The following is a 25,125-nucleotide window of genomic DNA, read 5'->3' on the forward strand; positions in this document are numbered from 1 at the left end:
GGTAGAAAAAAAGGCAGCTAAAAAAAAAAACCACCAAAAAAAGGCAGAAACGCCCCAAAATGGGTCCCAAAGGCGGGAAGGAGCAGCCCCTGCACCCCCAAACCTCCGGGGTGACAGCTGCCCCCGCCCCCTCCCCAAAATCTCTGCCGGGGGGTCCCCAGCTCAGTAGTACAGGTCGGGGGGGGCCGGCGTCCCCCGGGAACGTCCCAGTCCCGCTCCAGTTCAGTTCGGGGGTGCCACCGAGGAGGAGGAGGAGGAGGAGGAGGAGGAGGAGGAGGAGGGGGCCGGGGGGGTCTCCCCCAAAGCCGGGGGTGGGGGCTCTCACCGCAGCCGGTGCTGCCGCATGAGGGGCACGATGCAGGCGGGGGGGCCGGCCGCCCCCAGGAAGGGATGCCGCAGCAGCTCCGGGGCGCTGGCGCGCTGCGCCGGGTCCCGCACCAGCATCCGCTCCAGGAAACCCTTCAGCGAGGGCGACACCTGTGGGGAAGGAGCACGGGGTGAGGTGAGACCCCCCCGGGAGGCCCCAAAAAAAGGGGGGACCCCCCCACCTCCCCCGCCCCGAGGTACCTTGTGGCCGTTCTTGAGCCGCGGGGGGAGGTTGTCCCGGATCAGCTTCATGGCTTTGAGCGGCGGCTCGTTGAAGTAGGGGGGCTCCCCGTCCACCATCTCGATGACCATCACCCCCAGAGACCAGATGTCCACCTGAGCGCCGAGGGGCACCCCGGGAATGAGGGCGGGGGGGGCACGGGGGGGGCTCCCACCCTGGGGACCCCCAAACCCACCCTGGGGACACTAAACCCACCCTGGGGACCCCCAAACACACCCTGGGGACACTAAACCCACCCTGGGGACCACCAAACACACCCTGGGGACACTAAACCCACCCTGGGGACCCCAAACCCACCCTGGGAACCCCCAGACACACCCTGGGGACCCCCAAACCCACCCTGGGGACACTAAACACACCCTGGGGACCCCCAAACACACCCTGGGGACACTAAACCCACCCTGGGGACCACCAAACACACCCTGGGGACACTAAACCCACCCTGGGGACCCCAAACCCACCCTGGGGACACTAAACCCACCCTGGGGACCCCCAAACCCACCCTGGGGACACCCAAACCCACCCTCGGGACCACCAAACCCACCCTGGGGACCCCAAACCCACCCTGGGGACACTAAACCCACCCTGGGGACCCCAAACCCACCCTGGGGACACTAAACCCACCCTGGGGACCCCAAAACCCACCCTGGGGACCCCAAAATCTGCCCTGGGGACCCCCAAACCCATCCCAACCTCCCCAACAGCCACCTCAGAGTGCTAGAGAAGGCAGGAGCCGGTCTCGGGGGCCCCCCACACCGTCTCCACCCCGCTAACCCCCCCAAGTCGCCCCCAGGAGCCCCCCGGAGCCCCGGGCCGCACCTCCGGGCCGTAGGGCAGGCGGGAGATGAGCTCGGGCGCCATCCAGTACGGCGTCCCCACCAGGGACTTGCGGCGCGGCACCTCCTTGTTCACTTGGGCGCAGAAGCCGAAATCGGAGAGTTTCACCTGTCGGGGGCGCGGGGGCGGGTCAGGGCGGGGCCCCGAAGGATCGGGGGCGGGTTTGGGGGGCGCTGCCGGGGGTCCCTACCCGCCCGTCGTGGGTGAGGAGGATGGAGTCGCTCTTGATGTCGCGGTGGATGACGCCCTGGGCGTGCAGCACGGCGAGAGCGCGCAGCACCGAGCGGCACACGGCGGCGATCTGCTCCTCCGACATCCTGGGGGACGGCACCTGTCACCTGCCGCTTGTGCCACCGCCCTGGCACCGCCCTGCCACCTTTGCCACTGCCCTGGCACCTCCCTACTACCTCTGTCACCGCCCTGCCACCGCCCTGGCACCACCCTGGCACCGCCCTGCCACCTCTGTCACTGCCCTGCCACTTGTGCCACCGCCCTGGCACCTCTGTCACCGCCCTGCCACTTGTGCCACCCCCCTGCCACCGCCCTGCCGCCTCTGCCACTGCCCTGGCACTTCTGTCACCATCCTGCCACTTGTGCCACCGCCCTGTCACCATCCTGCCACTTGTGCCACCGCCCTGGCACCGCTCTGTCACCTCTGCCACTTGTGCCACCACCCTGCCACCACCCCGGCACCTGCGCCACGCCTGCCCCCACGGTCACCTGGTGTGGGTGACGATGTCCGTCAGGGCGCCGCCCTCCAGGAACTCCATGACCACCCAGAGCTCGTCGCCCACCAGGTAACTGTTGTACATCTCCACCACGTTCTCGTGCTGGTGGTCCCGCATGATCACCACCTGGGCGGGAGGGGACACACGGCGCTGGCACCCTGGCACGGTCCCCAGGGCACCGGGGGCTCCGCGCTGCGTCACCGAGAGCCCCTCGAGGGCCCTGAGGGGATCCGAGAGCTTCCCGAGGGTCTCGGAAGTTCCCTTCCCGAGGGCACGCAGAGCTCGCGAGGGGTCCCCGAGGGGTCCCCAGGGCTCCCAAGGTGTCCTGAGGGCTCCCAAAGTGTCCCCAGTGCTCTGAAGGTGTTCTCAAAGCTCTTGAAGGGCCCAAAAGCTCTCAATGTGTCCCCAAGGTGTCCCCAGAGCTCCCAAGGTGTCCCCAATGCTCTGAAGGTGTTCCCAAGGCTCTTGAGGGGCCCAAAAGCTCTCAAGGTGTCCCCAAGTTGTCCCCAAGGCTCCCAAGGCGTCCCCAAGGCTCTCTAGGTGTCCCCAGTGCTCTCCAGGTGTCTCCAAGGCTCTCAATGTGTCCCCAAGGTGTCCCCAAGGCTCTCCAGGTGTCCCCAAGGCTCTCCAGGTGTCCCCAAGGAGTCCCCAGGGCTCTCAAGGTGTCCCCAAGGCTCTCCAGGTGTCCCCAGTGCTCTCCAGGTGTCCCCAGGGCTCTCCAGGTGTCCCCAGCACTCCCAAGGTGTCCCCAGTGCTCCCAAGGTGTCCCCAGTGCTCTCCAGGTGTCCCCAGTGCTCTGAAGGTGTCCCCAGGTGTCCCCAGGGCTCTCCAGGTGTCCCCAGGGCTCTCCAGGTGTCCCCAGCACTCCCAAGGTGTCCCCAGCACTCCCAAGGTGTCCCCAGTGCTCTCCAGGTGTCCCCAGTGCTCCCCAGGTGTCCCCAGGGCTCTCCAGGTGTCCCCAAGGCCCCCGAGGCCCCCCGGGCCGCCCCCCCGGCCCTCACCTCGTTGAAGAGCAGCTCCCTCCGCTGCTGCTTGCGCAGGTCCATCTTCTTGACGGCCACGAGCTTGCCGGAGCCGCGCACGGTGGCGATGCACACCACGCCCGTGGAGCCCTCGCCGATCTTGATGAAGTTGTCCAGGTAGGCGCGGGGGTCGCCGGGGTCCACCACCATCCGCAGCGCCTCCCGGAACTGCTCGTGGGACACGCGCTGGGCTCCCCCCGGCGCGGCGGCCGCGGGGCCGGGCCCGCGCGGCGCCGGCGCCTCGGGGGGCTCCGGGGCTTTGGGGGCCTGGGAGGCGCCGGCCGCCGGCCCGTTGGGGGTCACCTCCTCCTGCGGGCGGCCCGGGCGGCGCTCGGCCTGCGGGGACAGCGGAGAGGGGCGTCAGCGCCCCGCAATTCCCGGGCCGAGGGAGCAGGAGGAGGAGGAGGAGGAGGAGGAGGAGGAAGAGACTCGGGAGGCAGCGCGGCGGGAAGGAAGCGCGGAGCCCGCGGCCTGAGGGACGCCCCGATTCCAGCCGGGATGAGGAAGAGGAGAAGAGCAGCTGCTTCCAGGGAGGAAGAGGAAACTGCCTCGGTGCTGAGCACGCAGCCCTGGGCAGGGGGGAGGCGGCGGCCCCCGAGCGTCCCAGCTGTGGGAGGCCGCGAGGAAGAGGAGCGGAGGAGCTGCTTCGGAGGAAGGACGGGACAGGCGCAGCAAGGAGGAAGGGGCAGAGGAAGAAGAAGGAGCACAAGAAGCACAAGAAGAAGAAGAAAAAGAAGAAGAAGAAGCAGCACAAGAAGTACAAGAAGAAAAAGAAGAAGAAGAAGCAGCACAAGAAGTACAAGAAGAAGAAGAAGAAGGAGCAGAAGAAGAAGAGGAAACCGCTCCAGAGCCAAGGATGGGACCCCGGGGAAGGAAGCTGCCGCGGATCCCAGTGGAGCACGGGAAGCCGCGAGGAAGAGGAGCGGAGGAGCTGCTTCGGAGGAAGAACAGGACAGGTGCAGCAAGGAGGAAGAGGCAGAAGAACAAGAAGCAGCAGCAGCAGAAAAAACACAAGAAGAAGAAACAAAAAAAAAGGAGAAGAAGAAGAAGAAGAAGAAGAAGAAGAAGAAGAAGAAGAAAAAGAAGAAGAAGAAGAAGAAGAAGAAGAAGAAGAAGAAGAAGAAGAAGAAGAAGAAGAAAAAGAAGAAGAAGAAGAAAATGAAGAAGAAGAAGAAGAAGAAGAAGAAGAAGAAGAAGAAGAAGAAGAAGAAGAAGAAGAAGAAAAAACACAAGAAGAAGAAAAAAAAGCAGAAGCAGCAAAAGAAGCACAAGAAGCACAAGAAGAAGAAGAAGAAGAAGCAGAGGAAAGAAAAGCGGAAATCACTCCAGAGCCAAGGATGTGATCCCAAGAAAGGAAGCTACTGCTGATCGCAGCGGAGCACGGGAAGCCGCGAGGAAGAGGAGCGGAGGAGCTGCTTCTGAGGAAGAACAGGACAAGTGCAGCAAGGAGGAAGAGGCAGAAGAACAAGAAGCAGAAGAAAAAAAGGAAGCAGAACGAGAAGAAGAAGAAGGAGAAGAAAGAGAGGAAGAAGAAGAAGAAGGAAAACCACAAGAAGAACGAGAAGAAGAAGGAGGAAAGGAGGAAGAAGAAGCAGAAGAAGCAGAAGAAGAAAAAGAAGAAGAAGAAAGGGAAGAAAAGAAAACCGCTCCAGAGCCAAGGATGCGACCCCGGGGAAGGAAGCTGCCGCGGATCCCAGCGGAGCACGGGAAGCCGCGAGGAAGAGGAGCGGAGGAGCCGCCCCGGAGGAGGAAGAAGAGCAGGAAGAGGAGGCCGAGGAAGGGCCTGGGAAGCCGCCTTTACCTGGGCGGCGCCCCCCCGGCCGGGGGCGGCGTCGGCGCGGGGGTAGGTGTGGAAGGGGCGTCCGGGCGCCGTCTTCAGCCCCGCGGCGGGCGCGCCGGCCGCGTCGGGGGGCCGCAGGTCGGGCCCCGAGAGCGGGCGCTGCTCGCGGCCCGGGGGCCTCGGGGGCCCCTCTCCGGCCGAGCTGGATTTGGGGCGACCCCCGGGGGGCCGGGGCTGAGGCCGGGGGGGCTCCCGGGATTCGGGCGGGGGGCTCGGCCGCGGGCGCGCGCGGCGGCTCTCGCCGGGCTCCGGGTGGGCGCGGGGGGCTCCGGGGGCCAGGCCGTTCTCCGGGGGGAGCCGGGCCGGGCTGGGGGGGCTCTCCCGGCGCAGGGAGTTGGAGCGGGACACGGACACGGCCTCCAGCTCGTCCAGGAGCCACGCCAGGGCCCCGTCCCGGCCGCCGGGGCTCCCATCCTGGGGCCCTTTGGAGCCGCGCACGATGGGCTGCGGGAAGGGGGGGACACGCGCGGGGGGAAAAGAACAAAAACAAACCAAAAAAGGGTCACGGGGATGGAGCTCGGCTGTCCTTCCAGGGAGACAGCCCCAGATCCCAACGTGACCCCCAGGGATTGGGGTGCCCAAACACTGGGGGGGGTCTCCCAGGGCGTGGGGATCGGGCGGTTTCGGAGCTGGGTGGGAAGGGGTGCCGGTGGGAACACGGAGGGGATGCGGGAATGGGGGGATTTAAACAGCCGGGGGGAGCACGCCCAGCGGGGAACGGATCCCGAGCTCCCCGTGGGGTGGGCTGCTTCCAGCTGTGGGGAAGGGTCTCACCTTGGGCGGGGGGCCTGGGGGACCCAATCGTCACCTCCCTGCCCCCAGACCCCCAAATCCCTCCCAGCTGGACCCCAAAGAGCGTCCAGGACCCCCTTACCACACTGCAAAGCCCAAAAATCCCCCCAGACCCACCCTGGGGACTGAACGAGCCCCCCAACCTCCCTCCTCCCTGCCCCGGGACCCCAAAATCCCCTGGTCCATGACCCCACCCCTCATTCGTCTTTTGGGGAGGTGGGAAAGGTGTGGGGACTCACCTCCCTGACCCCCAAATCCCCCAGTTTGGTTTTTGGGAGGTGGGAAAGGTGTGGGGACTCACCTCCCACCTCCCTGACCCCCAAATCCCCCAGTTTGGTTTTTGGGAGGTAGGAAAGGTGTGGGGACTCACCTCCCTGACCCCCAAATCCCCCAGTTTGGTTTTTGGGAGGTAGGAAAGGTGTGGGGACTCACCTCCCTGACCCCCAAATCCCCCAGTTTGGTTTTTGGGAGGTGGGAAAGGTGTGGGGACTCACCTCCCTGACCCTCAAACCCCCCAGTCTGGTTTTTGGGAGGTGGGAAAGGTGTGGGGACTCACCTCCCACCTCCCTGACTCCCAAATCCCCCAGTTTGGTTTTTGGGAGGTAGGAAAGGTGTGGGGACTCACCTCCCTGACCCTCAAATCCCCCAGTCTGGTTTTTGGGAGGTGGGAAAGGTGTGGGGACTCACCTCCCACCTCCCTGACTCCCAAATCCCCCCACTTTCCCTTTCTGAGCCCCCAAACCACCCAACAACCCCCCACCTGCCCCCCACACCAAACCCCCCCTCCCCAATTCCGCCCCCCAGCGCACCCGGAGCGCCGTCAACCCCTGCGGGTCCCCGCCCTCCCAAATTCCCGCGCTCTTCCCCGCGGTTGCCCCGCACCTTGTGGGCCCCGCGGACGGCGGTGACGCAGGCGGGGTCCACCAGGGGTTTGGGGCGCCGGGCGTTCTCCTCCAGCAGCCCCTGCCACTGCCGGGGCAGCCCCGTGAAGCGCTGCTCCGACGCGTCGTAGCCCGTGTGCACCCGGTGCTCGAAGTTGGACGGCGCCGAGATCTCCAGCCGCTTCTTCTTCTTGGAGAACATGGCCCGGGAATCCAGCCTGGGAGGGGGGATGGGAACAAAATCCAGTCTGGGAGTGGGGATGGGGATCAAAATCCAGTCTGGGAATGGGAATGGGGATCAAAATCCAGTCTGGGAATGGGGACAGACCCCGAAATCCAGCCTGGGAATAGGATCAGACCCAAAATCCAGCCTGGGAATGGGAATGGGGCCAAAATCCAATCTGGGAATGGGAATGGGGATCAAAATCCAGCCTGGGAATGGGATCAGACCCCAAAATCCAGCCTGGGAATGGGATCAGACCCCGAAATCCAGCCTGGGAATGGGGATCAAAATCCAGCCCTGGGAATGGGGACAGACCCCGAAATCCAGCCTGGGAATGGGATCAGACCCAAAATCCAGCCCTGGGAATGGGGACAGATCCAAAATCCAGCCCTGGGAACAGGAACAGCCCCTGAAATCCAAACCAGGAATGGGAACAGTCCCTGAAATCCTTTAGTTAGAAGAAAATAAATCGGAAAAGTTGTTGGGACGAAATGCTTTGGGACGGACGGGACCAGCCCCAGAAATCCCACTGCTGGAATGATTCCGTCCAACATCCCCCACTGTTATCCAATCCCTTCCCAGTTTTCCTCCAAGGCCGAGCTTGGAAACACCAGGAGCGCCAGAAATTCCCACCGGGAACCGGGATCAATCCGCCGGTTACCTCACCCGGGCCAACAAACAGCCTCCAAACACCCCAAGAAGCCACAGAGATCCCTTTTTTTCTGGGACGCCTCTCCCCTCCCATTTTTTTTTCCCAGCTCCTTTGGCTCAATCCCGTTCTCCGGGAAAATCCCATTCTCCAGGCTCCGGAATCCTGCCGCTTCCAAGGTTTTCTCACTGTTTTTTTTTTTCCCAGTCTGGAAGGTTTTCCCCTCAAATCAACGACCCATCACGAAGTTTTTTCTTCTCCTCCGAAAACCCGTCAGGGTTCTGTGTATTCCCGAGTTTCCCTCCTCATCCCGGGCTGGTCGCTCCTTCCACCTTTCCAGGACGCTGCTGGCATCCTCCCTGGATGGCCGAAATCCCATTTTCAGCTGGGGAATCCTCCTGGTGTGGGGAAATGGCAGCTGGGCACGGGGTGGGAGGACTAAAATCTGCTGGAATCGGGCTCTTCCCGCCGGGAGTTCCATGGGAAAGCTCTGAGGACGACCCAGGCCGGCCAGAACATCAGGGAGGTGCAGGATCCACTGGATTCCACCCCAAAAATCCCTTTTTTAATTTTTTTTTTTTTCAGATGGTTGAGGAAAAACCGGCAGCACTTGGCAGGGGCAGAAGGGTCCTGAAGAATTCCAGAGGGTGGGATGGGGGCCAGGAGGGGGTTGGACTTCTTCCTCAGCCCTTCCCAGGCTGCATTCCTGGGATCCCAGCAGGGTTTAATTAGTCACCAATTACCGAGGAACTGAGTCCACAGCGGGCGGAACGTTCTTGTGTTTTTCCCTAAAACTGCCCCCAAAGCAACACACCCCGAATCAGCGGCGTTCAGGCTGCTGGGGAATCCTGCCGGCAGCTCCGGGATGGAGAGGAAAGGGAAAAGGGAAAAGGAACGGGAAAGGGAAAAGGAAAGGGAAAGGAGAGGAAAGGGAAAGGAAAGGGAAGGGAAAGGGAAAGGGAAAGGGAAAGGGAAAGGGAAAGGGAAAGGGAAAGGGAAAGGGAAAGGGAAAAGGAAAGGGAATGGGAAGGGAAAGGGAAAGGGAAAAGGAAAGAGAAGGGAAAGGGAAAAGGAAAGGGAAAAGGAAAGGGAAAAGGAAAGGGAAAAGGAAAGGGAAAAGGAAAGGGAAAAGGAAAGGGAAAGGGAGAGGGAAAAGGAAAGGGAAAGGAAAGGGAAAGGGAAGGGAAAAGGAAAGGGAAAGGGAAAAGGAAAAAGGAAGAAAAGGTGCCTCAGGCCTTCCTGTAAAGCCCAAATGCAGGAAAATGCAGGACGGTGTCCAGGCAGGGACCAAAATGAGATTTTCCCAGCAAACTTCGGGATTTTCAGGCCGGATCCAGGTGAATTTCAGGACAACAAACGCCCAGGGCATTCCAGACACGACGCTTCCCAAATTCCAGCGTTCCTGGGTTGGTTTTGTTTTTTCCCCCCTCCCTGAGTGGAGCTGGTCCATCCATCCCATCTCCCCCCCTTGGCCCCGAATTGCTCCATTTCCCCCCTGAACCGGATCCCAAAGGGATTCCCAGGGAATTCCCTGCGGGGACGTGGTGACAAAACTGCGCCCAGACGAAACACTCACCTCGCGTTCCCACTGCTCATTCCCGGTTTTTCTTTTTCCCCTAAAGCTCCCCGAGTCCCGGACCCACGCCGGGTCTGATCCTTCTGGGGAAGAAGCGTTTCCAACTTCCGCTGGAAGTTGGAAAATCCCTGAGCCGCTTTTTTCCTTCGGGGGGGGGGAACTATTTTCCTGGCGTCAGCCGGAACAGGAAGATATTCCAAACCTTCCAAAGCAACATTTTCCACGGAAAAAAACCCGAAAAAACCAAAAAACTTCCACCTCCAAGGCCCCTGGTGGGAGCTTGGGATCCTCGGGAAGCAGCTCCTTGAGGGGACAGATGAAAACCGTCCCGGAAAATCCCCGGAATTCCGACAGGGCCGGTGAGATCCCGAACGGGATTCCCAGGTCACATTCCCGGGAAAAGGAGCCCGGCAAGGCCGGAGCGTTCCGGCCGGGAAAGGCGGGTTGGACTGGCCCGGCTGGATCTGCCAGAGGAGGAGGAAGAGGAGGAAGAGGAAGAGGAGGAGAAGTGTCGGCCTTTGCCCTCCCGGAGGAATCCCGGAATCCCAGGAATCCGCCGACCCACGAGGAGCCTCCAAAGCTCATCCGAACGGGGGCAAACAAACCGGGAAGGGAACCGGGAGAGCCGAACTCCCGGGAGAAGGGGATCGCCGGGAAAAGCGGGACGGGAGGGAAGCGGGAGAGCAGGGAAAGGAAAGGAGAACCAGGGGAGGGGAGAAGAAGGTAAAAAAGTGTAAAAGAAAAGGGGAAAAAAAAAAAAAAGAGGAATTCTGGCGGAACTCAGCTCTTCTCCCGCACAAGGAAGTGTCCCCGCGGCTGGAAGTGCAGGGAGAGGGAGGAAGGAAGGAACCTCGGGAATCTCCGGCCGGCGGCGAAGGGCGGGCCGATTAACGACGATCCGATTAAGCAGGAACGATCCCGTCCATCCATCCCGGTGCCCCGAAACCCGGGAGAACGGCCAATCCCTCCTGGGGCTGCTTCGGGAACCCCCTCCAGAATCCCAGATATCCCTCCCAGGGTTTTATCCCACGGGAACGAACAAATGAAAAGCTTCCTCAAAGCCACGGGCAGGGATATCCTCGGGAATTCTTTTTTTTCCTGGAAAATCCGGGGAAATCCCTGCTCGTGCTGCAGCCCCTAAGGAGACGTTGGCGACCAAATTCCCACCTCTGACCCCCCCAAAGCCCAGCAGGGAACGGCGGGACGGGGAAAGTTTCTGGCCATTCCCAAAGGATCGCCGGATCTTTCCCACACCTGGACGAACCAAAGTTATTTCCAAGCCGACCGCGGGGTCGACCCCTCTACGCCACCGTCGCTTGTTGGAAAACTCCCTGATTTCCAGGGAAAACACAGCTAAAAAACACCCAAAGACAGACCGACTGGATTTTCCGGCTTTTTTTGGTTTTTTTTCCCCTCCTTTTCCGTCGAGGAGCGGCGACAGGAACAAAACCCGGTGGGGAAGGCGAGTTCCCCTCCCCGCTGCTCCAGAATTTGGGGGGGAAAAGCTGTTTTTGAGGAGTTGGGACATTCCCGAGGAACCCCAGAGCCCCTCCGCCTTGGGGCTCCCAAGGCAAATCCACAGGAAACGCTGGAAAAATCCATCCCACGGCTCTGGGGCTGCATGGGAGACCCCCCACTCCCCCCAAGTCCCCGTGGGATAAAAAAAAAATCTGGGAATTAATTCCGGATCCGTTTCCTACCTTCCACCGAGGGAAAACTTTTCCGCCTCAGCTCCGCGTTCCGGGTCCTCCGGGAAAGGCGCTGCACGGGAAGAGCGGAATTCCCTCAGGAGCAGGCCGGATCTCCCCTTCGGGGGTGTTTTGAGGGCGGGGGGGGGGGGCGGTTGGATCCATATCCCGATGTTCTCCGGGAATTCCGGGGTTCCCCAAGGCTGCCGCTGCCGCCCCTCCGGGTATCTGGGGAGGCTCAAACCGCCCGCCAAGCCCAGCCCCTAACGCCCCAGCTCCGTCACCGCAGAATCCCTCGGCTTTGGGGGGGTCTCCGAACCCCAGATCCGCCCGAAATGCCCCAAATTCCTCCCGAGCGCCCTCAGCCCCCCCCCCCCCTCCCCCGGGCTCCCTCAGGCCTCACTCGGCCGCCGCCGCCGCCATCTTGGGAGCGACACACATCCGGGTCCTCCCACGCCCGCGTCGCCGCGGCGACAGGCCACGCCCCCCCGCGGGGGGCAGAGACACCGCGGGAAGGGCGTGGTCGGTAATATCTGGCCAATGAGGGGCGAGGCCTAGGGCGGGAGGGGCGGGGTCTAAGAGGGGGAGGGTCTGCAGGCTCCCCGGCGATCAGGGCGGGATTAAGCGGAACCTGACCAATCACCGCGCGAAGCACGGAGATTGCCATCTCCGCCATCCAATCGCAGCGCGGTGCGCTCGAATCCGGGTAAGATGGCGGCGCTCTGAGAGGAACGTGGGGGCTCCGGTGCCGCCGCTCCCTCCCGCTCCCCGGTGCCCTCCCCGGGCAGTTCTCACCGCGCCTTCTCCCCTCAGAGCCTCGGAAATGTCGCTGCGCGCCGTGCTCAGAGCCGCCGCCTCGCTGCCCCGCCGCGGTGGGTAAATGACCCCCCCTCCCGTCCAAAACCCGCCGCCCCCCAAACCCCCTGACCCGGCTCCGCGTCCCCTCCGCAGGTGCGGGGCTGCTCCTCCCGTCGCCGCCGCCCCCTCCTCCATCGGCCGCCATGGCCACGCTGAACCAGATGCACCGGCGGGGCCGGCCCGCTCCCCCGCCCCGCAAACCGGGGCCCACCCTGGGCCGCCCCCAGATCAAGGGCGTGGTGCTGAAGAACCTGATCCGAAAGCCCAAGAAGCCCAACTCGGCGAACCGGCGCTGCGTGCGCGTGCGGCTCAGCACCGGCCGCGAGGTCATCGCCTTCGTGCCCGGCGAGGGCCACAACCTGCAGGAGCACCACATCGTGCTGGTGCAGGGCGGGCGCACCCAGGACCTGCCCGGCGTCAAACTCACCGTGGTGCGCGGGAAGTACGACTGCGCCCACGTGCAGGCCAAGAAATGAGGAATCGGGACGGGGGGGGACGACACCCCGGGGTGGGGGGCCTGCGAGTGGGTGCTGCGCGGATTAAAAGGTGGCGGTGGTGGTGATCATGTGGCTTGTGGTGTGGAGCGCTGGTGGGGGTGCTGGGAAGGGTCTTGTGGGCGGTGGAAGGGGGCCCGAGGACTCGGGGAAGGGGCTGCGAGGGCACGAGGGAGGCTGGGAGGTGCTGGGAAGGGTCCGGACGGAGATCTGGGGACTCGGGGGGAGACGCTCAGGGCGTTGGGAGGGCACCAGGGGTTCACTGGGAGGACTCTGGGGGTGTCACAGGGGTCACTGGGAGGGGGGTCACTGGGGGGGTCACTGGGATGGCCCTGGGAGTGTCACTGGGGGTGTCACAGGGGTCACTGAGGGGGTCACGGGGGTCACTGGGCGGGGATCACTGGCAGGGGGTCGCTGCGATGGTCTTGAGGGTGTTATGGGGGTCACTGGGGGGGTCACTGGGATAACCCTGGGGGTCACTGAGATGGCCCTGGGGTTGTCATGGGGGTCACTGGGATAACCCTGGGGGTGTCACGGGGGTCACCGCGGGGTCACCGCGGTCACCAAACCCGCAGCGCGGCGGGTCTGAGGCCGGGGGGCGTGGCCAAGGCCGGCCGGGGAGGGGCGCGGTCCGCGCGCGTGTCCGGCCCCGCCCCCGGCTCCTCCCCCCGCCCCCGGTGCCCAAGATGGCGGCGCGCCGGGCGCTGCTGGCGGCGGGGCGTGCGGCGGGCGGGCGGCGCGGGGCCGCGGGGGCCGCTCCCGGGGCCGGGGCCTCTCCCGGGGCCTCTCCCGGGGCCGGGGCCGCTCCCGGGGCCGCGCGGAGCCGCCTGTACGAGCACGTGCGCGAGGGGCTGAGCGCGCGGCCGCAGCTCGACGTGACCGCGCTCAGCGAGCGCGAGGTGGAGCAGCGCCGCGGGCCGCTAGGGGGCGCCGCGCTCCGCGAGATCGTGAGTGGCGGGAACGGCGCTGGGCGGGGCTTACAGGGGGCGTGGCCTGCGGTCCCTCCCCCCCCCCCCCGGTTCGGGTGCTGCCGGGCCGCTCACCTGAGCCACGCCCCGGCCACACCCTCAGGTGCGGACGTGGTGGCGGCTGCGGGAGGTCCGCGATGGCATCGCCCGGCTGGAGGCTGAGAAGGGGCGCGTGGCCCAGGGGGTCCGCGACATCATGGTGAGACCCCCGGGACCCCCCAAAGCCCCCGCTGGGTGCGTTCCCCCCCGGAACCCCTCGGCACCCGCCGATTCCTTTTCCCCCCTCCCCAGGCCTCCCAGGACAAGGCGGCGGCCAAGACGGTAGGAATGGGGTCGGGGGGGGGGGGTGGTCGTGACTCGGGGGGGTCCTGGCCCCCCCGACTCCCCCCGTGGCCTCACGGCGACCCCCCCGGCAGCTCCCGGCCCTGGCGGCGCTGCGGGAGAGGGGCCGCAGCCTCCGGGGACAGCTCCGGCTGCTCGCGGCCGAGGAATCCGAGCTGGAGCAGAGATTTTACCTGGGGGCTCTGCAGCTGCCCAACAGAACCCACCCCGCCGTGGTGAGACCCCCAAAATCCCCCCCACCTGCGTCCCCCTTGTTTTGGGGGGGCTTTCCGGAGCCCCCCCCGAACTCCCCCTCGTGCTCCCCCCAGCCCGTCGGGGACCAGAGGCAGGCCCGGCTGCTCCAGGTGGTCGGTGAGAAGCCAGGTGAGGGCCGCGGGCTGCTCTGGGGGAGGGGAGGGGTCCTCGTGGGGAAAGCGAAGGGCTGGGCGGCGTTTGGGGGGTGAGCACGGGGGCAAAGGTGACCGAGCTCCCCCCGTCCCTTCCCCAGTGTTCGAGGTCGAGCCAAAGGGACACCTGGAGCTGGGGGAGGGGCTGGACATCATCCGGCAAAGGTGAGCAACGGCTGGACGGGACACACCTGTCCCACAGCTGTCCCACAGCTGTCCCACAGCTGTCCCCCTCGCCTGTCCCCACAGCTGTCCCCACAGCTGTTCCTCTACCTGTTCTCTGACCTGTCCCTACACTTGTCCCCTCACCTGTCCCCACCTGTCCCCCTCAGCTGTCCCTCTACCTGTCCCCACAGCTGTCGCTATACCTGTTCCCACCTGTCCATCACCTGTCCCCACGGCTGTCCCCTCACCTGTCCCTCACCTGTCCCACAGCTGTCCCTACGCCTGTCCCCTCACCTGTCCCCACAGCTGTTCCTATACTTGTCCCCACCTGTCTCCCTCAGCTGTCCCCACACTTGTCCCTCACCTGTCCCTCACCTGTCCCTCACCTGTCCCTCACCTGTCCCACACCTGTCCCCCTCACCTGTCCCTCACCTGTCCCCACAGCTGTCCCCTCCCCTGTCCCTCACCTGTCCCACCTGTGCAGGCGCCTGTCCCACGTGTCGGGCCATCGCTCCTATTACCTGTGCGGGGCCGGCGCCCTGCTCCAGCACGCCCTCGTCACCTTCACCCTGCGGAAGCTGCTCAGCAAGGTGGGGAAGGGGGCTGGGGGGGTCTGGGGGGATCCAGGGAGGGGCTGGGGGGGTCTGGGGGGATCTGGGGGGTCCAGGGAGGGTCTGGGGGGATCTGGGGGGGTCTGGGGGGATCTGGGGGGTCCAGGGAGGGTCTGGGGGGGTCTGGGGGGATCTGGGGGGTCCAGGGAGGGTCTGGGGGGGTCTGGGGGGATCCAGGGAGGGTCTTGGGGGATCCAGGGAGGGGCTGGGGGGTCCAGGGAGGGGCTGGGGGGGTCTGGGGGGGTCCAGGGGGGCTCGGGGGGCACCCCGGGGCGCTGGGGTCTCCTGACCCCCCTTTCTCGCAGGGTTTCCTGCCCATGACGGTGCCGGACCTGCTGCGAGGAGCCGTTTTTGTGAGTGACCCCCGCGCCCCCCGAGCCCCCCCCCCGGCGCCTCCGTGACCCCGGGTGACCCCCTGCGCCCCCCAGGAGGGCTGCGGGGTCCGGCCCAGCGCCACCCCCTCCCCAGTTTACACCATTGACCCCGCACGCTTCGAGGACCTGTGCCTGGCCGGGACCTCGGAGGTGGGAATCGCAGGTGAGAAACGGGGGGAAACGGGGAAATGGGGAAAATCCGGGGGGAGAAAGGGGGAAGAGCCGGGGGGAGAAAACATGAGGGAGAACGGGGAAAATCGGGGGAGAACGGGAAGGAAACGGTGAAAAACGGGGCAGAAAAGAGGCAACCGTGGGCCAGAGACGGGGAATAAAAAGGAAAAGCGGAGGAAACCAGGGAAAAAAATCACAGGGGAAACCAAAATGGGCGGAGAATCAGCAGGAGAATGAGAAATTAAGGAATAAAAGCGTGGAGGAAAGGCAGGAGAAGCGGGGGGCAGGGAAGGGGGGGCAGATGGATTCGGAGGTCACCCTGTGCCCCCCACCCCAGGGTATTTCATGGACCACGCCGTGCAGCTGCAGGACCTGCCCCTCAGGTACTGGGGGTTCTGTCCCCCCCTCTCCTCTCCTCTCCTCTCCCCGGGAGCCCTGTGTCCCCCCCACAAGACCCCCATCCCCATCTGGAGCCCCCTCCCCGATTTCCTGGGGGGTTTTGGGGGCCCCCCCTGAGCTGTGTGTCGTCCCCCCCCCGTCCCGCCAGGGTCGTGTGTTCCAGCACGTGTTACCGCACCGAGACCGACACGGGCCAGGAGCCCTGGGGGCTCTACAGGGTCCACCAGTTCACCAAGGTACTGGGAGCACTGGGAGAGGCGTGGGGAGGGAGAGGAGGCGGGGGTCTCACCCCGCACCCCGCGCCCCCCACAAGGTGGAGATGTTCGGGGTGACGGCGGCCGAGCGCGGGACGGAGAGCGACGAGCTGCTGGACGAGTTCCTGGGGCTCCAGAAGGAGATCTTCTCCGAGCTGGGGCTCCATTACCGGTGAGGGGGGGGTTGAGGGGGGTCCCCCCCAATCCGCGGGATCCCAAAATCCCTCCTAACTATCCCCCCCTCCCCCTCAGAGTGCTGGACATGCCCACGGAGGAGTTGGGGCTCCCCGCTTACCGCAAGTTCGACATCGAGGCCTGGATGCCCGGACGGGGCAAATTTGGGGAGGTGAGGGGAGAGGGGGGGCGAGTCTGGGACCCCTAATGATTCCGGGGCGGGGGGGAGACCAAAGAACGTGGGTAGAACCTCGATAATTCGGGGAGGGGTCCGACGGTTTGAGGAGAATCCGAGAAATTCGGGGAACGCCGCAGAGGTTGAAGAGGCGCAGGGTGTGGCGACGCCTCCCTCCCCCCTTATTCCTGTCCTCGCTGTTGGAGCAGGACCCCCGGTTGTTTTTTTTTTGGGGGGGGGTCCCCAGAACCTCCTGACCCCCTTCTCCGTCCCCCTCCCCAGATTTCCAGCGCTTCCAACTGCACGGATTACCAGAGCCGGCGGCTGAACATCATGTACAGCGGGGAGGGCGGCCGCCTGAGCCACGCCCACACGGTGGGTGACCCCCCCAAAGCCCCGGGAGAACCCCAAAACCCCCGGGGGGGGGTCCCCGAGCTCCCCCAGACCCCGCATCCCCCATTCCCCCCTCCCCAGGTGAACGGCACCGCCTGCGCCGTGCCGCGGGTTCTCATCGCGCTCCTCGAGTGCAACCAGCTCCCGGTGAGTGGTTTGGTTTGTTTTTTTGGGGAGGGGGGGGGGGTCCCGCGGGGGTTTGGGGGGCTCACCCCACCCCGTGTCACCCCCCCAGGACGGCAGTGTGCGGGTGCCCCCGGTGCTGCAGCCGCTGGTGGGGCAGGAGGTGCTGACCCGGCCCCCCAAGCCCCTCCTGCGCTACATCGGCCCCAACCAGCCCGGGGGGGGCCCCCCCAAACCTCCTGAGGTGGGGACCCCCACCCCCAAAACCTCCTGAGGTGGGGGGACCCCCACCCCCAAAACCTCCTGAGGTGGGGGGATCCCCAAAACCTCCTGAGGTGGGGACCCCCCCAAACCCTCCTGAGGTGGGGACCCCCCCAAAACCTCCTGAGGTGGGGACCCCCACCCCCAAAACCTCCTGAGGTGGGGACCCCCCCAAACCCTCCTGAGGTGGGGACCACCCCCAAAACCTCCTGAGGTGGGGACCACCCCCAAACCCTCCTGAGGTGGGGACCACCCCCAAAACCTCCTGAGGTGGGGACCCCCAAACCTCCTGAGGTGGGGACGGGGTCCCCGCGGAGCACGAGGGCACGGACGTCGCAGGATGGACGCACGAAGCGGGGAGGGGACGTGTGTGTCCCCGCGGTGACGAATCCCCGGGAATAAAACCTGGAAAACCCCCCCTCTCCCCTCCCCGTTATTGTCACAGCCGTGCCCTTTGCTCCGAAAAGAGCCTCCCCTTTATTTCCCGGCGCCCCCCGCAGCCTTTGGGGCTCTGCCGGGATTTTGGGGGGGGGTCGCATCTTCGGGGGGTCCCCCCGGCTGGGGGAGGGGCGGCAGGGGACCCCCAAATCCATGCCGGGGGGGGGGGGTGTGGGGGTCTCAGGCCGGGCAGCGCCCGCTGTTGATGACGATGTCGTCGTACTCGTCCTGGGCACGGAGAGGAGTTTTGGGGAGGGGGCTTGGGGGCCCTCCCCGCACCGGGAGACCCCCGGGGCACACTCCAGAGGGGGAGGAGGGGGGGGGAGCTGTGTCCCCCGACTGACCTGGCTGTCGCCGGCCCCGCCCTCGCTATCGCCGCTGTCGCCGCTGTCGCCGCTGTCGCTGCTGTCGCTGCTGGGGGGGGTCGCGGGCCCCGAAGCGGCGCAGCAGCGGGGGCAGCCGGGGGTCGGCGCGGCGCCGGGCGCTGTACAGGGGCGTGAAGCCCGAGAAGGTGCGCGGCTCCGGCCGCGCCCCGCCGCGCAGGAGGCACTCGGCCACCTCGGGGCTCTGCGCCTCCACGGCCAGGTGCAGGGGGCTGCGGCCGCAGCTCGGCTCCTGGGGGGGCACGCCGGGGTCAGCGGCGCTGGGGATCCCCCCCCCTCCTCCTCCTCAATCTCATTTTGGGGTTTATTTTTTTTGGGGGGGGTACCCACCGGGCGGTCGGGGTCGGCGCCGGCGCGGAGCAGGAGCTGCACCAGCTCGGGGTCGCGGCGCAGGACGGCCACGTGCAGGGGGGTGTAACCTGTGGGGGGGAGGAGGGAAATGGGGGGGGGGCCCAAAGCCCTACCTGAGCAGGTGAGACCCCCCCCCCCATCCCCCCCACCCACCCCAAGCATTCCCCTCCCGGCCTCCCGCTCCCAAAACGAGTGGATTCCAAACCTCCCCATCCACCACCAAACTGCGCCCCCAAAATCGCGTTTCCCCCCCCCCGCAAAAAAAACCCCCGTGCCCCCTTTAAAACCCCCACGACCCCCCCCCCCAAAAAAAACCCGCACCGTCGTAGTTGACGCTCTCCAGCTGCGCCCGCCGCTCCTCCTCCTCCTCCTCGTCCTTGCGGGGGGCGTCGCGGGGCTCGGGGGGCCCCCCCAGCAGGGCGCGGGCGCAGGCGGGGTGCCCCTCGCGGCAGGCCAGGTGCAGCGGCGTGTGGCCGCCCCGCTCCCGCACGGCCACGCCCGCGCCCGCCGCCCGCAGCCGCCGCACGGCGCCGGCCAGCCCCAGCACCACGGCGATGTGCAGGGCGCTCTGGGGGGGATCGGGCCAAAGGTCACCCCGAAACTGCGCCCCAAAACTGTGCCCCGGGACCCCGAAACGTCACCCCGAAACTGCGCCCCAAAACTGTGCCCCGAGACCCAAAAACTGCGCCCCCAAAACCTCCACCCCAGCCCCGGCACCATGGCGATGTGCAGGGCGCTCTGGGGGGGATCGGGCCAAAGGTCACCCCCAAACTGTGCCCCAAAACCCCAAAACTGCGCCCCCAAAACCTCCACCCCAGCCCCGGCACCACGGCGATGTGCAGGGCGCTCTGGGGGATATCGGGCCAAAGGTCACCCCGAAACTGCGCCCCGGGACCCCAAAACTGTGCCCCGGGACCCCGAAACGTCACCCCGAAACTGCGCCCCAAAACTGTGCCCCGGGACCCCAAAACTGCGCCCCAAAACCTCCACCCCACCACCACGGCGATGTGCAGGGCGCTCTGGGGGGGGAATTGGCCCAAAGGTCACCCCAAAACTGCGCCCCGGGACCCCAAAACTGCACCCCCAAAACTCTGCCCCGGGACCCCAAAACTGCGCCCCAAAACTCTGCCCCGGGACCCCAAAACTGCGCCCCCAAAACTCTGCCCCAGCCCCGGCACCACGGCGATGTGCGAGCCCGGGGTCAAACCACCCCAAAACGTCACCCCCAAACATCACCCCCCAAAACCTCACCCCCAAACGTGCCCCCCAAAGCCCGGTCCGGGGGCTGACAGCCCCTCCGCAGCCCCGCTCCACCGTGACCCCAAACCCCCAGTTCCCCCCCAGCTCCTCACCCACCCTCGCTGCGGAGACTCGCGGTGACCCCGGCCCCCCCCATCCCCCCCGGGACCCCCCCAAACTTCTGTCCCCGGTGCCGCACCTGGCCCAGGTCGTTCTGCAGGTCCAGGTAGGGCGAGCGCTCCGTGTGCCGCAGGATGGACTCGAGGAACTCCTCGTGCTCGTGGATCACGGCCAGGTGAAGGGCCCTGGGGGTGGGCACGGGCTGGTCGGACACCCCCACACCCACCGGGAGCTCCCCAGAGAATTGGGGGGGGGGCGGTGGGGGAGGGGAATGGGGGAGGGGCTATTGAGGGTCCCCACGGTGGGGGAGGGGAGGAGGGGTCCGCACCGGAACCCCGCGACCTCCCGACCCCAGGGTGAGCGCAGGGGTCCCGCCCGGACCCCGGGGGGGGGTCTCTCGTCCCTCCCCGCCCTCACGTGTCGCCGTCCTCGGTGACGAAGCTCAGGACGTGCCGGAGCCAGGCCGCGGGGTCGGCGAGGGGCTCGGGGGACTCCGCTCCGGGGCCGGCGGGCAGCGGCGGCCCCAGCGGCCCCTCGCCCAGCGAGCCCAGCCCGCTGTCGCACCACTCGTCGCCCTCGGGCTGCTTGGCCTCGCCGGGGGCCGCCGCCGGGGCCGCGGGGGCCGCGGCCGCCATCGCGGACCGGGGAATCCCCGCCCCGGCGCCTGCCGGGACCCGTAGTCCGCGCCCGCGCTTCCGGGTGTCTCAGCCAATCAGCAACTTCCGTCTGGCCGCGCCTGCTTCCCCGGCCAACCGGAGCCGGCGGGAGTGACGGTGCGGACGCGGGGCACGCCGGGAGGTGTGGCGGAGGCGCCGGGAGGTGTGGCGGACAGGCCGAGCCATGGCGGACCCGGAGAGTACCGGGGGCGGCGGGGCCGGGACGGGCCCGGGGGGTGGAGCTCCCGCTCCCCTCCCCTCCGCCCGTGACTCCCCCACTGGCCCCGCAGCTCCCGGTGCCCGCGAGGAGGAGGCGGAGCAGGGCGCCGAGTCTCCGGTAACGCCCCCGGTGTCTCCCCCGCTGCCCGCCCCGTGCCCGCCCCCGACACCCCGGTGACCCCCGCACTGCTCCCCGCAGGTCTCGGACCCCGGGCCGGGCGCTTCGGCCGACGCTGACAGTGGGTCTGGGGGCGCCGGGCTGGGCCTGTGGGGACACCTCGGGGACACGTCTGGGGACACCCCGGGGACACTTTTGGGGACACCCCGGGGACACTTTTGGGGACACCCCGGGGACAATTTTGGGGACACCCCGGGGACACTTTTGGGGACACCCCGGGGACAATTTTGGGGACACCTCGGGGACACGTTTGGGGACACCCTGGGGACACTTTTGAGGACACGTTTGGGGACACCCCGGGGTCACTTTTGGGGACACCTCGGGGACACTTTTGGGGACCCTTTTGGGGACACCTCGGGGACACGTTTGGGGACATTTCTGGGGACACGTTTGGGGACCTTAGGCGGCCTTCGGAGAGGTCTGGGGGCTCCTGCGGGACACTCGGGGATTTCCCCGGGCAGGGCAGGCGGTCTGGGGAGCGCAGGGCTTTCTGGGGCGCCCTTTGCGGTTCCTGAAGGGATTTTGGGGGACGCTTCAGGGACTTTGGGGACATTTTTTGGGGGGGTCCCTTGGCTGGGGACGGACAGCGCGGTGTCCCCGCAGTGGAGCTGCTGCGGACGCTGCTGGCCCGGGGCCTGGGGCTCGGCGGGGACCGCGCGGAGCCGGTGCTGGACGAGCTGAGCCTGCGCGGCGTGAGCCGCTTCCTCCGGAGCGACCGCTGTGGGGACACCGGGAACGGGAATTGGGGATGGGGACAGGAACGGGCCGGGAACGGGAACTGGGGATGGGAAATGGGATGGGAATTGGGGATGGGAATTGGGGACAGGCCAGGAATGGGAATTGGGGATGGGAATGGAGATGGGAATGGGAATTGGGGATGGGAACAGGAACTGGGAATTGGGGATGGGAATGGGGACGGGCCAGGAACGGGAATTGGGGATGGGAATGGGGACGGGAATTAGGGATGGGAACTGTAAATGGGAATGAACTGGGAATGGGAACTGGAAATGGGGCTGGGAACAGGAATTGGGAATGGGGCTGGGAATTGGGGATGGGGACGGAAACGTGGATGGGAATGGGGCTAGGAACGGGAACTGGGGATGGGAATTGGGAATGGGAATAGGAATAAGGGTTGGAAATAGGAACTGGGGATGGGAACGGGAAGGGAATGGGGCTGGGAACTGGGAAGGGTGGGGACCCAGGCACGGGGCTGGGGCAGCGGCACAATGGGCCGTGGGGGGGGATTTGGGGGTTCACCGCGGGGGGAGGGGGAGGGGAGGGTGGGGGAGGGCAGGGGCAGTTTCGGGCTTCACCCCCGCCTCCCCCCCAGGTAAGAACGTCGTGTGCATGGTGGGCGCCGGCATCTCCACCTGTGAGTGCTCCTTGTCCCGGGGGGGCGGGGGGGCGGCCCTGGGGGGACACCGGGGGCGGCTCCTGACCCCCTCTCCCCCCCTCTCCCCCAGCCGCCGGGATCCCGGATTTCCGCTCCCCCGGCACCGGCCTCTACTCCAACCTGCAGAGCTACGACCTCCCGTACCCCGAGGCCAATCTTCGAGATCGGCTTCTTCAAGGTGCCCCCCTCCCCTCCTCCTCCTCCCCACATTCTGGGGGGCGCCACGGGGTTGGGGGGTTTTTTTTTTGGGGGGGGGTGGGGTCACCCCCTGATTTCCTTGTAACCCCCCCCCAGAAACACCCGGAGCCCTTTTTCGCCCTCGCCCGCGAGCTCTACCCGGGCCAGTTCAAGGTAAGAACACCCCCGAAAATTTCCTTCCAAATCCCCCCCCAAATTTAACGGGAGGTGAGCAGAGACCCCCCAAGTGACCCCCAACTCCCCCCCCCCAGCCCACGGTGTGTCACTACTTCATGCGGCTGCTGCAGGACAAGGGGCTCTTGCTGCGCTGCTACACCCAGGTTGGCGCCCGCTGCCCCCTCCCCTCCCGCCCCCGCCGCTTTGGGGGGCTCCGGGGGGTCTTGGGGACCCTGTGAGACCCCCGTGACCCCCCCCCAGAACATCGACACCCCTGGAGCGGGTGGCGGGGTCTGCGCCCGGAGCTGCTGGTGGAGGCCCATGGCACGTTCTTCACGTCACACTGCCTGCGGCCCTCGTGCCGCCGGCGCTACAGCCTGGCCTGGATGAGGGGTAGGGGGGGCTCTGGGGGCGGCCCCGGGACCCCCAGGTGTCCCTGGGATCCCCCCGGGTGTCCCCTGTGCCCCCCAGGTGTCCCTGGGATCCCCCCAGGTGTCCCTGTGCCCCCCAGGTGTCCCTGGGATCCCCCCAAGTGTCCCCATGCCCCCCAGGTGCCCCCCCAGGTGTCCAGGTGCCCCCCAAGGTGTTCCCCTGCCCCCCAGCTGCCCCCCAGGTATCCCCCAGGTGCCCCCCAGGTGTCCCCGTGCCCCCCAGGTGCCCCCCCAACTGTCCCTTGGTATCCCCCCCAAGTGTCCTTGGGATCCCCCCAGGTGCCCCCCAGGTGTTCCCCTGCCCCCCAGCTGCCCCCCCAGGTGTCCCCCCAGGTGCCCCCCAGCTGTCCCTGGTATCCCCCCCAAGTGTCCTTGGGATCCCCCCCAGGTGTCCCCCCAGGTGTTCCCCCTGCCCCCCCAGGTGCCCCCCCGCGAGCCTCCCCCCTCCCTTCCAGAGCGCATCTTCTCCTCCCTCGTCCCCAAGTGCGAGAAGTGCCAGGGGCTGGTGAAACCCGGTGAGTTGTTGGCTGGGGGGGGGGGGAGGGGGGGGGGCACAGCAGGAATTTGGGGGGGTGGGGGGAGGGGTCTTCACCCCCCTGCCCCCCCCTCACCTGCCCCCCTCCCCTCCCCCCCGCCCCCCAGACATCGTGTTTTTTGGGGAGAACCTCCCCCCCGCGCTTCTTCGCCCTCATGGAGTCGGTGAGTGGGGGTTGGGGGGGGGCTGAGTTTGGGGGGAGGGGACCCCGGGGACCGCCCCTCCCCCACCCCCCCGGGGACCCCCCCCGGGTGACATCCTCTGCCCCCCCCCCCCCCCCAGGACTTTGAGAAAGTCGACCTGCTGCTCATCATGGGCACCTCGCTGCAGGTGCAGCCCTTCGCCTCCCTCATCGGCAGGTGAGACCCCCGGGACCCCCCCCCAGATCCCCCTGGGACCCCCAGGGACCCCCCCCAAACCTCCCGGGACCCCCCCGGGACCCCTCGGACCCCCAGGGACCCCCCCGTGACTGTTCCCTCCCACAGGGTCCCCACCAACACCCCCAGACTCCTGATCAACAAGGAGAAGACAGGACAGGTGAGGTGGGGACAGGTGAGGTGGGTGGGGGGACAGGTGAGGTGGGGGACAGGTGAGGTGGGGGCAGGTGAGGTGGGGACAGGTGAGGAGGCACTGGGAGGGGGGGGAGGGGCTCAGAGAGCAGCCCTCCCCCACCTGTCCCCCCCCTCCGTGCCCCCCAGAGCGACCCCCTGATGTCCCTGATGGGTTTCGGTGGGATGGACTTCGACTCGGACAAGGCCTACAGGTGTGACGGGTTGGGGGGGCTCTGCCCCCCCCAAAGTGGTTGGGGGACCCCTGAAGGTGTGTGGGGGGCTCCCCCATCCAGGTGTGGGACACCCCGAGGTAATTTTGGGGCCATTCCAGGTGCTTCTTTAGGGGGTCCCCCAGGTGTTTGAACCCCCCCAGGTATTCCAGCCCCCCCAGGTGTTTCAGCGCCCCCCCAGGGTATTCACAGCCCCCCCAGGTGTTTCAGCGCCCCCCAGGGTATTCCAGCCCCCCCAGGTGTTTCAGCGCCCCCCCAGGTATTCCAGCCCCCCCAGGTGTTTCAGCCCCCCCCCAGGTGTTCCAGCCCCCCAGGTATTCCAGCCCCCCAGGTGTTCCAGCCCCCCAGGTGTTCCAGCCCTCCCAGGTGTTCCAGCCCCCCAGGTGTTTCAGCCCCCCCCCAGGTGTTCCGGCCCCCCAGGTGACTCTGGGGTCGCTGTGTCTGCAGGGACGTCGCCTGGCTCGGGGGACTGTGACAGCGGCTGCCTGGCTCTGGCCGAACTCCTGGGCTGGAAGGTAACGGCCCCCCACACCTGGCCCCCGCCCCCCAGGCCCCCCAAATCCCCCCTAAACCCCCCCCAGGCCCCCAAATCCCCCTCTAACCCCCCCAGAACCCCCAAATCCCCCTCTAAACCCCCCCGGGACCCCCAAATCCCCCCTGTAACCCCCCCCAGGACCCCCAAATCCCCCCTAAACCCCCCCAAATCCCCCTGTAAACCCCCCCAGGACCCCCAAATCCCCCCTCTAAACCCCCCCGGGCCCCCCAAATCCCCCTGTAACCCCCCCAAGCCCCCCCTGAAGCGCCCGTGTCTCCCCCCAGGAGGAGCTGGAGGAGCTGGTGCGGAGGGAACACGCGGCCATCGACGCCAAGGGGGGGGACACGGAGCGGGGGGACCCCCAAAAGCCCCGAGGGAAGGAGGGCGAGGCCGGGGGGAGCCCCGGGCAGAGCCTGGGGGGCAAGGCCGAGGCGGACAAAGACCCCCAAAAGCCGCCGGGGGGGGCAGGAAGGACCCTCCCCATAGCGCGGGGGGGGCAAATCCCAATTAAAGAGCCGCAG

At 66.6% G+C, this 25,125-nt stretch overlaps 5 protein-coding genes across 7 annotated transcripts; 3 read left to right on the top strand and 2 right to left on the bottom strand.

Annotated features, from left to right (window-relative positions):
- Positions 1–229: 229 nt before the first annotated feature.
- LOC136305520 (serine/threonine-protein kinase PAK 4-like) lies at positions 230–11,322 on the bottom strand. 2 transcript variants are annotated; one of them, XM_066208777.1, is made up of 10 exons: positions 11,247–11,322; positions 10,856–10,916; positions 6,709–6,925; positions 4,996–5,478; positions 3,174–3,530; positions 2,165–2,298; positions 1,635–1,761; positions 1,427–1,552; positions 568–702; positions 230–477 (listed from the first exon to the last, which is right to left on the bottom strand). In XM_066208777.1, exons 3-10 carry the CDS (start codon positions 6,907–6,909, stop codon positions 322–324), a joined length of 1,719 nt encoding a protein of 572 aa, XP_066064874.1. In that variant the 5' UTR covers positions 6,910–6,925; positions 10,856–10,916; positions 11,247–11,322; the 3' UTR covers positions 230–321. The 2 variants fall into 2 exon arrangements, with proteins under 2 accessions (XP_066064874.1, XP_066064875.1); XM_066208778.1 differs by lacking the exon at positions 4,996–5,478.
- Positions 11,323–11,512: 190 nt separating this feature from the next.
- On the top strand, positions 11,513–12,278 carry LOC136305521 (small ribosomal subunit protein uS12m-like). The gene is made up of 3 exons (XM_066208779.1): positions 11,513–11,549; positions 11,657–11,715; positions 11,795–12,278. The coding sequence occupies exons 2-3, from the start codon at positions 11,667–11,669 to the stop codon at positions 12,175–12,177; spliced, it is 432 nt and encodes a 143-aa protein (XP_066064876.1). The 5' UTR covers positions 11,513–11,549; positions 11,657–11,666; the 3' UTR covers positions 12,178–12,278.
- A 602-nt stretch (positions 12,279–12,880) lies between these two features.
- LOC136305515 (serine--tRNA ligase, mitochondrial-like) lies at positions 12,881–17,408 on the top strand. Of its 2 annotated transcripts, XM_066208772.1 has the most exons (16): positions 12,881–13,142; positions 13,267–13,362; positions 13,455–13,484; positions 13,580–13,720; positions 13,814–13,868; positions 13,993–14,056; positions 14,541–14,646; positions 14,973–15,020; positions 15,096–15,204; positions 15,550–15,595; positions 15,760–15,847; positions 15,925–16,037; positions 16,118–16,211; positions 16,497–16,589; positions 16,689–16,754; positions 16,843–17,408. In XM_066208772.1, the coding sequence occupies exons 1-16, from the start codon at positions 12,882–12,884 to the stop codon at positions 17,002–17,004; spliced, it is 1,572 nt and encodes a 523-aa protein (XP_066064869.1). In that variant the 5' UTR covers position 12,881; the 3' UTR covers positions 17,005–17,408. The 2 variants fall into 2 exon arrangements, with proteins under 2 accessions (XP_066064869.1, XP_066064868.1); XM_066208771.1 differs by having other exon boundaries at positions 16,497–16,754.
- A 164-nt stretch (positions 17,409–17,572) lies between these two features.
- LOC136305518 (NF-kappa-B inhibitor beta-like) lies at positions 17,573–20,196 on the bottom strand. Its single transcript, XM_066208776.1, has 6 exons — positions 19,940–20,196; positions 19,602–19,707; positions 18,485–18,731; positions 18,143–18,231; positions 17,774–18,044; positions 17,573–17,657 (listed from the first exon to the last, which is right to left on the bottom strand). The coding sequence occupies exons 1-5, from the start codon at positions 20,155–20,157 to the stop codon at positions 17,799–17,801; spliced, it is 906 nt and encodes a 301-aa protein (XP_066064873.1). The 5' UTR covers positions 20,158–20,196; the 3' UTR covers positions 17,573–17,657; positions 17,774–17,798.
- A 103-nt stretch (positions 20,197–20,299) lies between these two features.
- Positions 20,300–24,976, top strand: LOC136305516 (NAD-dependent protein deacetylase sirtuin-2-like). Its single transcript, XM_066208774.1, is given in 18 exon segments — positions 20,300–20,515; positions 20,597–20,636; positions 21,179–21,295; positions 21,906–21,947; positions 22,039–22,121; positions 22,123–22,146; positions 22,263–22,319; positions 22,418–22,486; positions 22,584–22,595; positions 22,598–22,715; positions 23,209–23,268; positions 23,396–23,421; positions 23,423–23,452; positions 23,571–23,647; positions 23,774–23,825; positions 23,987–24,051; positions 24,517–24,584; positions 24,889–24,976. Coding segments are annotated over 17 exon segments (1,053 nt in total). The 5' UTR covers positions 20,300–20,362; the 3' UTR covers positions 24,545–24,584; positions 24,889–24,976.
- Positions 24,977–25,125: the final 149 nt, after the last annotated feature.

This window comes from Chamaea fasciata, unplaced genomic scaffold (assembly GCF_029207755.1).
Source record: "Chamaea fasciata isolate MVZ Bird 193981 ecotype frontalis unplaced genomic scaffold, bChaFas1.0.hap1 SCAF_461, whole genome shotgun sequence".
In the NCBI taxonomy this organism is placed as follows: Eukaryota; Metazoa; Chordata; class Aves; order Passeriformes; family Sylviidae; genus Chamaea; species Chamaea fasciata.

What these genes read in the sequence shown, in the direction of transcription:
- LOC136305520 (XM_066208777.1), bottom strand. Translation starts at nt 6,909, where the DNA reads ATGTTCTCCAAGAAGAAGAAGCGGCTGGAGATCTCGGCGCCGTCCAAC. An exon ending in TCCTCACCCACGACGGGCGG is followed by an intron (nt 1,553 to 1,634) that starts GTAGGGACCCCC and finishes CGCCCCCGACAG; the next exon opens with GTGAAACTCTCCGATTTCGG. An exon ending in GCCTGCCCTACGGCCCGGAG is followed by an intron (nt 703 to 1,426) that starts GTGCGGCCCGGG and finishes CTCGGCGCTCAG; the next exon opens with GTGGACATCTGGTCTCTGGG.
- LOC136305521 (XM_066208779.1), top strand. Translation starts at nt 11,667, where the DNA reads ATGTCGCTGCGCGCCGTGCTCAGAGCCGCCGCCTCGCTGCCCCGCCGC. An exon ending in CGCCTCGCTGCCCCGCCGCG is followed by an intron (nt 11,716 to 11,794) that starts GTGGGTAAATGA and finishes TCCCCTCCGCAG; the next exon opens with GTGCGGGGCTGCTCCTCCCG.
- LOC136305515 (XM_066208771.1), top strand. Translation starts at nt 12,882, where the DNA reads ATGGCGGCGCGCCGGGCGCTGCTGGCGGCGGGGCGTGCGGCGGGCGGG. An exon ending in TGCTGCGAGGAGCCGTTTTT is followed by an intron (nt 15,021 to 15,095) that starts GTGAGTGACCCC and finishes TGCGCCCCCCAG; the next exon opens with GAGGGCTGCGGGGTCCGGCC. An exon ending in GGGTCCACCAGTTCACCAAG is followed by an intron (nt 15,848 to 15,924) that starts GTACTGGGAGCA and finishes GCCCCCCACAAG; the next exon opens with GTGGAGATGTTCGGGGTGAC.
- LOC136305518 (XM_066208776.1), bottom strand. Translation starts at nt 20,157, where the DNA reads ATGGCGGCCGCGGCCCCCGCGGCCCCGGCGGCGGCCCCCGGCGAGGCC. An exon ending in TGCAGAACGACCTGGGCCAG is followed by an intron (nt 18,732 to 19,601) that starts GTGCGGCACCGG and finishes GATCCCCCCCAG; the next exon opens with AGCGCCCTGCACATCGCCGT. An exon ending in GGAGAGCGTCAACTACGACG is followed by an intron (nt 18,232 to 18,484) that starts GTGCGGGTTTTT and finishes TCCCCCCCACAG; the next exon opens with GTTACACCCCCCTGCACGTG.